General features: G+C 46.5%; 1 protein-coding gene across 2 annotated transcripts in view; it reads right to left on the bottom strand.

Moving 5' to 3' along the window:
• Window positions 1–8,968, bottom strand: part of DNAAF9 (dynein axonemal assembly factor 9) — a 79,866-nt gene extending 70,898 nt beyond the window's left edge. The window contains exons 1-2 of one of the 2 annotated variants that reach the window (XM_075499469.1): window positions 8,837–8,962; window positions 1,254–1,280 (exon numbers count right to left, since the gene is read on the bottom strand). In XM_075499469.1, coding sequence (XP_075355584.1) covers window positions 1,254–1,280; window positions 8,837–8,922 — 113 coding nt within the window. In that variant the 5' untranslated portion in view covers window positions 8,923–8,962. Of the gene's footprint in view, window positions 1–1,253; window positions 1,281–8,836 lie in introns of both variants that reach the window. The other variant, XM_075499470.1, reaches the window with a different exon arrangement.
• Between the last annotated feature and the right edge of the window lie 5,225 nt (window positions 8,969–14,193).

Here is a 14,193-nt window from a genome sequence, read left to right as displayed (position 1 = left end):
TGTGATTCTAGGCAACATTTTGTGAGCTTGTTTTAATACAGATTGAAGGCAAGAAATTTCACTGCTGATACTACTGAATGTGTTTTCTTGTTTATAGTCTTGTTTATAGAACTATGAGCTGTTCAGCTCTAGGAAACAAATGTCTCCTACACAAACAGACCTAAATTTACGATCAGCTCAGACAAACGAGAAAGTAAGGTCAAGTATTCCTATTTTCATAGTTACTTAACCCAAGTAAAAAGCAAATAGATCTTTCCAGTAATACTACAATTATCACGCTCTACTTTCTCTGAAAGACAGCATGAAGACGAAAGGTTTACATTATAGCTAATCTCAGTGCAATTTGAACTTCCACAGTAAAGGACAAGACAACATTTGAAGGTACTCTCCTACGAAGCACAAAATCAGTGCAAACCACTCCAGTTTTGTTTTTTCCCATTTTTAGGTTGCCTATTTGAGGTCTGAATCCCTCAATTATTCTTTTTGCCTGAAACTTCCCAATTCATATTATATGCTGTACTGTGTCACAGTCCACTGTATGTATGAATCTATGTTTTGATCCAGTTTAAGATACAGAAACAGAAATCAAAGCCACTGATGACAGCAAAAAGACACCTAATCAGGTACCATCGGATGTTGTTGCCCATGTAGGCGATGCTATGAAGTCCGTGAAAGAAACACTGAACTTTATGCTGCACATTTTAGCAACTTCTAATTATTAGTTCTTTAAAACCTAACCTAAAACTGAATCTCACAGCTATCCAAGCTTAGGGTTTTGTATCTTATTCTGGAAGATTTTCATCCCATCATTAAACAGGAGCCCAGACTAGTTAGGTGAGAGATGATCCCCTACGGCAAGCTATACAGTGCTTGTATTTTTATACTTCCCATGTCACAAGATCAAGAGTAGAAAAAATTGCTAGGCTCTTCACTGTGGGTACAAACAAATTTGACTTATTTCATTTGTTAGTATGCAAACAAGCCTACAATTATTTAAGGACCAGCTGCAGGGAAGTAGAATTGCTAGAGCCTCTGTAAAACACCAGAAAATGGAAGCCACTTTATATACAGACAAAGCCCGCATGAAAACACAAATGCTTCTCAACCTATCTGCAAAGGACTATTTGAGAGAAACCCATGCTCCCCGGGACTACCTGAAGGACAGACTGAAAGGACTGTGAGAAAGCATGCCCAAGGACTTCTGCAGTGACACGACAAGCAGCTTCCAGACTGATTTTGGTTAAAATATTTACCATATCAGAGGATGCATCTTCCTGCTTCTGCTGAGTGAGAAAAGAAACTGTCAGCAGAAAAAATATTACAAATGCTTCCAAACTGAAGGCACAAGAGGCAGATTTTCATTCGACTCCTCTCAGAAACAAGATGCAAAAATCCCTCTACTACTCCTGTTCAACTTCTGCTCTCAAGGCAAATTTAAGTAATTCTCCAGCCAAAGACAGGTTTTTCTGGATTGTAAAATATTTTTAAAACCTCTTATGCATTATGAACACAGCATGAATACACACCTTACTTTTGCTGTCATTTTTCCCCCCCTGTACTGATCACTTTTGAAAGAAAGGAACAGTTAGAACTCAATTTGACAAAGAACAAGTACGGAAACTCCTTGTAAGAAACTTGTGGGGAAAGATACTCCCATTTATTAAAAAACATTCTTATATGATACAAGGTAAATTATTCCTAAAATCTTTAGATTTTAATTTCACACTAATGGCTTCAATGCAAGTGAGACCTGATCAAATATGTTTATCATTTAAAAGAAAAAGTAGTGTTATGAGTCTGTGCAACAAGACCAGAGCAGAGCAAAGCAAAACATAAGACGTTTTTGTCTTCTTGAGCTCTGTGGAAGTATTTTCTGGTCTGTTCAAGTAAACTGTGGTGGGGGGAAAAAGGGAAGAGGAATTGGGAGAGGAAAGTACTTGCCTGGTTGTTCTGAGTTGGGTATTTCTTTCCCTCCTTAAGTTTTGATTTAAGGTTAGGAATTTTACTCTCCCAGAATTACTTTCAGTATCCTTCCCAGAAATTATAACTTGGGTGCACCCCTTAAAAATATATAAAGTTCTCAGATTAAGCTGCTAGGAAATTTCTGCCAAGCAAAGTTGAATGTCAGTGCTACATTTCCTTCAAGAGACAGTCCTGACATAAAAGGAAAAAGGCATAGAGCAAATTATACGTTCATTATTTCGTAATGAGAGGTATAACCGTAAAGATGTTTATTTCAATCTTAATATTAAACCAGCCTTCAGCAGAATATTTTTCCTTGCCTGATTTAAAGAAGTGGTTTCTGTGAAAGACATCTTTGAAAAAGCTTCTTCTCAGAAATATTTCCAACGTCATTTCAAGTGTGTATAAATCATTACATTCAAAGGCTGACATTAAAAACAGAAGACTTCTGTGTCTGAAGAAAGACATTATTCAGAAATACTGAAGAAAATAATTAGAATTCTTACTACATGCTTTTAAACAATACAGGCTGAACTGTGTATAAAGTCAGGAAAAAAAAAAAAAGGCATTTTCTTGCATTTCACATTAAACAGTCATCTGACAAAAACAAAGAAACTGTCCTGGGAATAAAAATCCATGACTTTTCCCGCCTCCAAAGCAAGCACCCTAGCATGGGTATTGACTTTTTACTCCTTTTCATTTTACCACAGTAACACAATTTCAAACAGAAAGAATGAAGAACGACCTCCACACAACAGCATAACCTTCTGGGATTCAGGATGCTTTCCTGGAAGATGTGGCTCTGGATCCACCCACATACATATCCACAACTAAATTTTACAGTAGCTTGTCGCTGAAAAATGAGCATTAGGTGTGTTCAAAAACACAATTACATGAAGCCCTTCTAAAGAAACCCCAAATTCCTGGACTTCAGTGAGACTTGGAGAAGACATGAGCTGCAAGCTCGCTATCCAGCCATATCCAACGAGACAACCACAGACAACCAGGCTGCTTTAGAAGTGGATAAGAAGTTGAAGTAGGTGAAGTGAGAATTTTTCCAGCACACACTTTTGAAAAGAAGATGCAATTTCTACATCGTCTTAAGCCAGTATAAGAGCCCATGGTGCTGCAAGGAATGGTCTCGCTCTTCTCACTGCCTTTGTACCTCCACTGACAATCTTGAAGCCACGTGTCAAGTCAGATCAGCTTACGGATCCAAACAAACTCTAGCCCAGGAATTAAAAAAAATAACACCTTCAAACATCAGCAAGCTGATCTGACTGCTGATGAAGGCGGGTCAGAAGGCAAAGCCACATTTTGGAGTGGCATCTGGCAATAAAGTATGCTTGGGCCAATTAAGAAACTATACGTTGAGGTACTTGATATTCTGCTAATCTTGGAGTAGATCCAAAAAAAAAGGGGAAGATAATTGACAGTCATTAACTTCTAAGAATTAGTGCTCATCTGTTCACATGTCTTCATACTAATTATGCAAAGTACCTTGCTTTACAACAGTCTAGCCTGTCACAACTTAGTAACAGACACAGCGCTGCAAGCCACGTATGCTGGCAAATAAAGAGAATATTAACAACTGTGCCTTTCTCAATCAGAAAGAACAAACACATTTTTTAAATAATGCCACACAGTGTTTTAATTTTATTTATGTTTCCACAACGTGTTACTTTTTTCTGCATCTCTTGTTGCTAGCTGAATTTATTCTGCGCGCAAGCTTCCTTTTCTTGACGTTGTAATCCAGTGGTACTAATGCAGCAACGATATTAGCATTGATCCCTGATTGATTCCCAATTGATTCCTACAGGCTGGCTTACCATATGTCTGGGATGGCCGCAGCTGTGGTTAACACGCAATTCAGCTGACAAAGGATGTGATTTCACTGTGTTGAGTATGTTTTGCTTCATATTGGCAGATGTTACGCTCCTCCCCCACAAAGGCTAGGCGGTCTTAAAAAACCCACAGGCGATAAAGCTTGGATAGATAGCAGCGAACAAGGGGAAAAATCTGAGACACCCCTGGCAAGCTTGTGCAAATCCTCACATTAACAAGGTTCATCTTCAGGGAATGGCTTGAATAGATTTATGCTGTCTACCTAAGACAGACACTGGTTTTAACATTAAGTACTTGATTTAAAAAAAAAAAAAAAAGTAGGAAGAGAAAAAGTTTATTTTTTTCCAAATCTCACTTCTTGTTAACTTGCTGCTACTACCATCTGTTTCCACTCTACTCCCCCAAAAAATCAAGTTTATTTTTCATGGGCCTTTTGTTGACCTCACAATTTCTACCAGAAACATTGTTATTGTCTGCTTACATTAGAGTATGGGATTTCCCTGGATTTCCCAGTCTGACATTATCACCATCTTAACATATTTGTAAAAACAGAAACCAGAAGTCAGACTGAGTTAGACACTCTCAGAATTTCATTAATTTCAAAAGCAGTTTATTTGAAATTTACTATCTAGTTTGAACCATAACATGCTTTCTCAGTTGTTTTTTTTTCCCCTTAGCTCCCCAAAATAGCTCTGTTTTACTACTTGGCACTCACAAAAAGACAATGACATTCACCCACCTTAAAATACATGACTATTTTCCAGCTATTTTCAAAATTTCTCTACAATGAACATAGGGAACTTGACTGTAAATAGGAGATCTAGCAACTTCAAAAACACTTAGCGTGTTTAGTGACAGTAAGAGAATATTAAAACTGGACATAAAGGAAGAAATTTCAACTCTGTGTGTATTTTACAGGACCAAATTCCCTGCTTCTTCACTTTAAATGGTCAGTAATATTCGATTCTGTAATTCAGATGCCTCAAAGCACACAGGAACAAGCATGAATCTCTCCTTACTAAACGTTTGGGACTACCTCATGCCATTTGCAAACTACAAGCTTGTTCAGGATCTTTGGCACTTCAGCACATCTGAACAGTAGCACTATTTATTAAGAACTCACATCACTATTCATACCGGTATTTTCTATAACCACGCTGGATAGTACAGCCCTTGGGCATACTTGTTTACTGCGAGTAACTCGCAGACAGGACCTCAACATCAGCTAATGGGCTGGAAACGAAGTGAAGTTCTTCCATGGGTGCAATCAAATGACAGGTTGCCCATCACCTACGCACACGTACGTGCCAGTTAGACCTGCAGCCTTGACGCATTCTCTGTTTTAACAGGCTGATTTACGAACATCAGCTCTATATTTTCACTTTCTTAAACTGCAGCATGTTATTGAGGATGCCAACTGTTTGTCCAAAAAACATTATCACCTGAGAAAATGGCAATATTTGAAGACGTAGGAAAGACTAGCAGCTGCAGTGTCGTTATTCTGCCATCAGTCAATCTCTGATCAGAAAGACAAGGCAAGCATCTAGCGCTTCAGCAGAAATCAGAAGTTAAGCTACAGTGCCTTAAGACTAAATTTACTTTCAGAGCCCAGTACTGGGCCACGACCACTGCAGCCACGTGGCCACAAAGCACGAAGCCAGATGCTTTGCCATCAGTTCAAGCCAAACGATCGCAAAGGGGTAACTTCGGCTGAAGCTCCGCAGGCAGCTGAGTTAACGCAATAGCTCTGCTCCTTTCTTCGGCAACTTTTTCTTCCTAAGCACTTCTTCTGCCTTCCTATTCCTATCAACCATATAGTCCCACATCCCTCTTAACTTTGGCTGCAGCCTGGCACTTGACCCATATCTTACTTCCCTAACACAGTAGAAAACCATCCATATTCAAGGAATGGGGTTTGTTTCTCATTTTTTTTCCTCCAGTACTTCAGCAAGTTAAATTAGCTCTCTCTTTGCATAGCTAAAATACAGTGCATTCCTTAAAAAAATTTCCATGAAACTGTGCTGTTACAAAATCCTGAACCTCGGCATAATTACATAAGGAACACATGGCTACAAACTGTTAATCTTTCAACATAGATATGTCCCCTGCTAAAACTGGATGGGAAACCACAACTCTCTCGTCCCTGCACCACCGCGCTCCCAAACACCCCACTGACTGCTCCTCTGAAGCCACAGCAAAAACGCCACATACTTAACCGCTACGTGATTAAAAACAGAATGGTTTAGAGGATGATGCATATAGGCAGAGACAACATAAAAATGAACCCAAGCACTCATTTTGCATTTCCCCATGTAGACACACAGCGAGAGCTAATCTGTATTATGTTACAAACACGGGTACTTAATAAGGAGGATTTGCCTACTCTATTTTACACAAAGATAATGCAAAACTGGGTGTGTCCAAAGCGCTACCAAATAGAAGAGGTTTACATTGATTTTGGATGGTGATATTTAACCAAAGCATTTAATAGAAATTTTGTTCAGAAACGCACCTATTCTTAAGGAAAACACTCGTTCCCCACTAAACACAGCCACATGAAACATGACATCATCTTCTAAAAAGGCATACCCTTTTTTGGGCAGTACTCATCTCTTAGTTAAGGGATTGTTTTCTCCTTATTTACAAACCATTCTTTACTTCCTTTTTGTTACGAGCTCTAGGGTCGCTGTGGTAAACGCCAGCTCCCAACACACCATACAGCAGACCGAAACTCTGAAGTATGTGGAAGAACTCCAAGAATTATCTCTGGCCCTTTCTCTATTCTTTATATAGTCTTAAGAATTTTTCCATTCCTGTTTGGGACTTGGGGGCGGGGGGAGGAGGGTAACGGATTGTTTTGTTTTAAGTTATTTTTATTAACTGCCTGGTATCTGCTGACTGCTTGAGAAATTTATTGCAAACACTGGCCTCCCTGCCTCCATCTGGCCTGAAAAAAACTGTACAAGAACAAATGTTGAAGAGGGAAAAAAAAAATTAACGGATGACATGCCTCCTACAAACACGCCAAATTATAGATGGTGTCTGGATCTCCCAGTGGAGCTCAAGAGCTTGCAGATGTTCACAGAGAGTCTGAATGTTCTCATGACAACTCTAAAACAGGATCTCAGATTACAAAAATCACTCATAAAGAGAGGGGCTTGAGTGGAAACCATTTTCTCTTTCAGCTTTTTTTTTTTTTACCATCCTCGTATTTTGTTACTGATCATGAATTTTCAGATACTTTCCAGCTATGAACAAATACTAAGCTCTTTCTAAACAAATAAGATTAATTTATTCAGTGAAAAAAATATTTGAAAAGGTCACTTTTCCTTCCCTCTGTGATCAATTCAATTTCTAACTGCAGGCAGAGAGTGAACATAACCATCCCAGAACAGCCATGTTCGTGTATTTCAAGCAAACAGAACAACCTCCATTTCTCTCTCACAGTGCAGAATTTCTCATTTCAACAGGCATATTGTCTGAAAAGTAAAAATGCTTTTCTTCCCTCCTTGAACAAAAAATCAAAACTTTTTTTTTTTTAAAAGATGTAAAAGCTATGGCACATATATAACCACTTTAATACCCAGGTAGCTCGGCCAACTGCTTGTTTGCAATTTATATGCAATTCTGCAATTTATATGCAATGTCCCAGTTACTCTATTATCCGACTTCACACTGGTGAATACTTCCATGTATTGTGCTGTAACTATCGAAAGCATCAAGCACTTCAGTTCCTGGGTTGTTCTTTGTGATATTCAGACACTTCAGATAATACACTGTAGACTAATATACACACATGGGTGCACCTTAAGTCTTCAAAAGGAAATAGAGCTCTAGCAACTTAACGATACCTGAGCTGACATTCGAGCTCCCATAGAGCCAACGCAATCATCTAACGTGTCCCCACACCCATCTCTTGTCAAGCTCTATCCTCCATATTTCTGAAGCTCAGAGAATGTTATTGCCCTCATCCCCTCAGGCAGCTCTCCACAAGCCACCCAGCAGGGGCCCACACAAATATACAATCATCTCCTTTCTCTCCATAATCCCTCAACCCCTCCCCAATCTCTGCTACCCCTACCCTAATTTGGCTTTCCTACCTTTCCCAAGCCCTTTTTCCCTACTTCCAAGGTAGCCCCACACACATCCCCTCCCAAACCAGACCCAGGCTTAGCTCCCTGCAGTGACACCACCCCAAGCCCACCCTCTCCAGACCAGCCCCTCTCCAAGGTCCCCAAACCTCTCTTTTTGTCCCCCAGTCCATCACAGCCTCCCACACCCCCTTCTCCAGTGGGATTCCAGATTCGCCAATCCCTACGCCCACAAGGTCAAGTCAGGCCCCTGCCTGCCATCCTGTCAAGGCCATCAACACTTCTCTCCCAGTAGCCACCTGCAAAACCAGCCACCCCCCATGATGCCTCATCCCTTCTGCCCATAGCCCCAGACCCTCAAATGCTGCTCCTAATGCTCCAGCCTCCCATAACCCCCCCAGCCTCCTTAATGGCTCCAAACCCCCCCGCAATACCCCCCCAAAAACTCATTAATGCCCCCTGCACTCCACAAAACCTCTCCTTAACACCCCCAACCCCTCTATTCTAGCCCACCTCAGCACCTCCAAAGCCCTTAACCCCCCCACCCTCTCCACCAGCCCACCCCAACGCCTTTAACATCCCATTTTCTTCCCCATCACCACCCTCACTGCCCACAGCTCTCTGAACAACTCATCTCCTCCCCCACCAAACCCCTCAACGCCCCCAACCCCTCCCCATCAGCTCCCCCAAAACCTCTGCATCCCCCCCTCGGTACCCCCAGCACCCCTAATGCCTCAGCCCCGCTCCATGCAGCCCCTTCAATGCTCCCCACCTCCTTCATGCCCCTGGCCCCTCAGTGACACCCGGCCCGGCCCCACCCCACCAGCCCCCCTCAGCGCAGCCCACAGCCCGGCCCGGCCCCTCCCTGTCAGCTCCTCGCTCTCCCGCCCCGCACCCTCAACGCCCTCCCCCGGCGGCTCCCCCCCGCGCCCCGTTACCTGACGAAGGCCTCGGCGGCCCGGGGGCGGCGCGGCGAGGGGCGCGGGGCCGGCAGGAGGAGCGCGGAGCGGCCGCACAGCGCCATGGCGACGGCGATGCCGCGACGGGAGGAGGGAGCGGGCACCACTGCGGCCGCTGCGCTGCGCCCCGCCCCGCCCCGCCCCGCCTCGCCCCGCCCCGCGCCGCAGGCACCACCGCGCTCCCCGCCGCAGGGGGGGGGCCGCGGCACCGCCGCGCCGCTGCCCGCGCTCTTCGCTTTCCCGGCCGCGCAGGATTCAGCCCCACCTTCTCTTCGTTTTTAACGGAGCGAGGCCCGAAAGGGCTTCTACCGCCGACAACAGCTGGGCGCAAACACAGCGGGGGATCCGGCTGGCTCCCCCCTCCGCCAGGCATGGGCTCGTCCAACTCCTGCCCCCGCGCACACACTCCCGGCGCAGCGCTCGTTCCGCCCGCACACACACACACACACACACACATATACCCCCCCCCCCCCCCCCCCCGCCGCCGCTCATGGGCGCGTCCAACCCCTACCACGGCCCCCCCCCCCCCCATGGAGTGGGCTCGTCCTACCCCCCCGGACCCCCCCGGAGCGATGTGCCCTGGCCTCCCCCGAAGCACTGACCCCCCCAAACGCCCTACAGCACAAGGACATGCCCCGGCCCCCCATGCCCCCCCAGCATTGCACCCCCCATGTAAACCCTTCCCGAGGTACCGTGCCCCCCACCGCCGTGCCCCAAAACCGCAGCAGCCCCATCCGGACACCCCTCTGGGGCGGGTCACCAGCACCCCCACTATCTGCCACGGTCCCTCTCTTGTTACCCCCCACCCCCAAAATACCCCCCCTTTCCAACCAGCACCCGTCTGCACATCGCCCCGGGCTGTGCTGGCCGCGTCCCGGTACCAGCACAACTCAGACATCTTTTACTGGCTTTACACCAGAAATTGGGGGTACGAGGAGAGCAGAGCCCCCCACCCCTCCTGCAAACAGAGCCGAGTTTCGCCTCCTCCATCCTGCCCTGCCCTGCCCCGCTCGGAGGTGCCAGCCTCGCCACGGGCTCTGGACTTCGACCCCCCTTTCCCCAGTTTTTCCCATTTTACTGGTATTGCGTCTTTCCGCCATCCCCTTGGGCCTGTGTGTTGCATCATTGCCAGAAAAAAAAAAAAAGAGCCAGCGCACCCAGCTTCCAGCACCATTCTGCAGGAGCAGGGATTTTAGGTCCCGCACACAACCACCCCCAAGTACCCGTAATTAAAGGACTGAGGTCAACACGATGCGGGGAAGGATCTGGAGCCAGGGTTTAATGAACCGTGCAGGGGCACAGGGCTTGACACCTATTAATCACGCATGCCCCGGCTGCAGGGAACACATCCTTCTCCTCCTGCATCCTCCTGCCTCGTCATCATCGCCCGGGGAAAAGGAAGGCTGCCCCATGGCATGACGAGCGGTTGAGTAAGCATTAAGGAAACCCGAATTTGCTGTCGCCGCTCTCATCCCCCCATGTGGTGCTCTCCCCCCCCCCAGAAAGCCCAACGTTAATCTGCGACGGCCGAGCTCTCTGCACTCGTTGCCGTCCCCGTTAATCACCCTGGCTCCTCATCCCTGGTGGAGAGCGAGATAAGACCACTTGTCTGCGTCTTATTTTAATTACGCCGGTATTTGCCAAGAGCACCATAAAGCCCTAAATCTGCAGCCTTTGGGTGTGATGGAGACATGGGCTGCTAAGAGCAAACTCCTTTTTGCTTTGCAATGGACCCCAATGCAAACGGGGGGCACACGGGGAGCGACCAAGGGCTCGGGCGCACATCCCGCTTTTAACTCGGTGCGGATGAGAACACGTCCCAAAGTGTTATTTCCTTTTTTCCCCCAAAACCAAATTGGACTTTGCTCACTGCCACAGAGCAGAGAAGACAAGATAAATATGCTGGGCCATGACCCAGCTGCCCTGGGGCAACCAAGAAGCGTTTTAGCTGGCCTCACCGAGCCAGCTAAAGCTCAGATGGGTTCGATGTACAGATGTCCCTAAGCCATGGGTTACACCACCCAGCCCCATCTCATGTGCTGACGGAGAGTTGGCACCATCTCGATCCCGAGCTCTCCCTATTTTTTGAGCCCCTGGACATGCTTTGAAATGAGCTTGCTAACATCAGCAGTGGGAACTGAAGCACTGAAGGGAAAAGCAGACACCTTTGGTGTTTGTCAGCATTGCTAAAAACCCTTGGCTTCCCTCCAGAAAGCCCCTAAAACGTGTCCCTCCTACCTCTCTTGTTGTATGCTGAATGGGACAGTCTCCTGCAGAGCTTCTGCCCGTTGCCCGTGTCCTAGCCCATGGACCTTCAGCCTCCAAAAGGTTTTCCCCGGCTCCCTCTGCATCCAGCACTCATGTAGGGAAGGGGACGTGTCCTAACAGTGTGTCCCTGCTGTCCTTTCTCTGCAACAAGCCCCGTTCTTAACATCTGGGTGTTGTGTTGGCTCCTTCCATCTTCTCCTTGGCATGCAACCAAGACCCTGATGGCCATGATCCATCACCATGAGGGTGTTCACATGCCTGCCTAGGGGCGTGCAGAGCTCCAGAGCCCCAGAAACCCAGCAAGACCATGGTGAGAGAAGAGAGGAGAGGGGACAGGGATCTTCCCAGGACAGGAGTTAGTGCAATTTTGCTCCCAAGGCTCTTCTTTCATCCAAGGGAAGACATTTTGCACCACTGGTGCATTGCACCAGGCTGTTATCTGCAGCCTCGCATTTCCCTTGGGTGCGGGGCGATGCAAAAGCAGATCAACAGCCTGGAAAACACCCAACAGAGAGGTCAGACTTCCTGGAGAAGGGGTGAAGGGGAAGGGGAAGGGGTGTCTGGCAGCACAGCTGGGAAAGGACACAACGTCAACTGTTGTTCCTGCTCCCCAGCTTCCTGAGCTTCGCTGTCCCACTATTGTTCCACGTTTTGAAGGCTGCAAAAGCTGAATGAAATTCATAACAATTGCCAAAGAAAGAAAGAGGAAAGCAGAGTGTTTTGGAAAAGGGGGGAAAGCTGCTGCTGATGTTCCTTGGTGGGTCCTCCTGACCTAGATCTTGTCCAAGAGTAAACCACCAAATCTGGGTTAAGTGACTGTTCGCTTGACCTGATAGGGCTCTCTCTCGCTGTGCTTTCAGCTTGGGTACCTCAACATTGGCATCTGCCTATGGAAACAGCTGCCTTCGCACCCTCTCCCATGCATACCTTTTTATTTTTAGTAAATCCCTGCTGCACTGATGGAGAAAACAATGTTGGATACACAGAGGCCAAAAATAGCCATCGTTCGCCCCGAGACATGCACCTGGAGAGGTCTTCTGTTCCCCCACCCACGAGGGACACCTAAACTTCTCATCCGGGGCTGGCAACTGCTCAGGAGGCTGGAGGCTGCATTTTATTTAAAAATTAACTCATACATCCCATGCTACTGGCACGTGCACGACACTTCCCCGCAAAAGACGTGGGCTGCTGGGTTTGTCGGCTGCAGGAAGGCTTTGTTGTCCTGGTGCATGCCGAGGAGCCGTCCACGAGCCATCCTGGAGGACTTTCCAGGATGGTCGAACCTCAGTTTACCAGCAGGATGATCCGTCTCTATCCCTTGTGTTCGACCGGGCAGAGGCAACCCCAGAAATAAAACCAGAGGTCACAGCTCCAGCTCTGGCTCTCGTGATGGTGCCAGGCACAGCTGAGATGCAGCTGGTAACTGGTAGAAGTGACAGGACAACGGCTACAAATAAAAACAAACAGAAAAGCTTTATGGCTTACAGAAATCTCACTGTCAGCTTCCAGCTTCCTACGAGCCAAGGATCCGTCTTCTGGGGCTTTCGAATTTTTTTTTCTTATCGCTATATAGCATCAAGAATACAATGAGCCGTATTTCCACTTTTAAGGAAATAATTCAGACTTCTCAGAGAGAAAAAACGAAGCGTGCCATGCTTGCATGGTAAACAAACAAGGTAGTCCCCTGCTGTGTTTTGTAGGAATTGTTTTTCCTCCCTTCTGTTCAGATTTATGGGATCCCGTTGCATTTATGGGATCCTGTAAATGTTTCAGCAGAGTCCACCCTCCGGGCAATGTCCCGAGAGCAGCGGATGTTTGTACCAAGAACAAACTTGCTGCCTACAGAGCTCTTCATGAAAAATTTATGAATAGCACCGGACAGGGGTAAAACAAGACTGTAACAAAAATTTCCCACTTTTTACCTCGGGAGGGAAAAATCAAATAATAAACTAGGATGGCGATAAAAAAACTCCTACCTCATTTATCCAAGGTCTTCAGGGTAAACTTAGTTATTCTCAAGTGCTATTTTGGGAGGAGAGGTATTAAGATTTCCTCTACCCTTAAATGATTGTTTTATTCCCATTGCAAAAGGCAGCCCCCAAGTCAAAGAAAATAAACGGGCGAGTTAGTTCTCCAGCAAGCTGAGGTCTGCACGTTTATACCACCGTGAATCTGGCACCGTGCGCCCATGAAACACAGGGCGGAGATGCAGGAGATGATGGAGACACGACACACCGAGATCCTGCAAGCACAGGAAACCTATCACAAAAATAGCAGTGCTGACCCAGAGTTACCCGATCTTTTCTCCTTATAGCCACCGCTCTTTGTAAATGAAGAGTTTTGCTGAGAGAGAGGTGAGGCTGAGGGTGACTATGAACGGCGAGGGGTTTGTTAGATGGTCTGTTTGCAACAGCTAACTCGGTGCAAGTAGGGAATTTGGTGCTGTTGGTGGTCATGGCTCTAGTTGCCTTTGACTTCTTCAATGGTGGTTGGAGCAGAGAGGTGTTTGCTGCCAGATGGGGGAACCGCCGTCCCTGAGAATAATTTAGTGTCATGGCTTCTTAATCCCAATACGGTTTGAGACATCTCCAGGTGCTACAGTATGACACTCCTTGATGAAAAAAGAAATATTATCATTTCTAAATTTCAGCCCAGCATAATTTCCATGGTGTTACTCTGTCGGGCTCCATGGAATAAAACTCAGATCCCATCTACCCACTCACCGGGTGACCCTGGAGGTTAAAGGCTGCATTTTCTAAAGCTGTTCGGCAATGTCAGATTTACCAGTGTGGGATTTCGTCTGACAAAAGATGGGACATAATTGACTGGAGTGGTGTGCTGACTTCTCTCCCCTCACATCCTGGATGCTCTGGAAAGGCTCTGCAAAGGGGGAACAGTCTGGATATGTCTTAGGATCATAGGATCATAGGGAAATTCAGGTTGGAGGGGACTTCAGGAGGTCTCTACTCCAACCTCCTGCTCAAAGCAGGGTCAGCCATGAGGTCAGCCCAGGTCTGTATTCAGTCTGCTCTTGAAAGCCTCCAAGGATGAAGACAGTGCAACGTCCC

The sequence above is a fragment of the Mycteria americana genome, chromosome 4 (assembly GCF_035582795.1).
Source record: "Mycteria americana isolate JAX WOST 10 ecotype Jacksonville Zoo and Gardens chromosome 4, USCA_MyAme_1.0, whole genome shotgun sequence".
Lineage (NCBI taxonomy): Eukaryota > Metazoa > Chordata > Aves > Ciconiiformes > Ciconiidae > Mycteria > Mycteria americana.
This window is presented reverse-complemented; position numbering and strand designations above follow the sequence as displayed.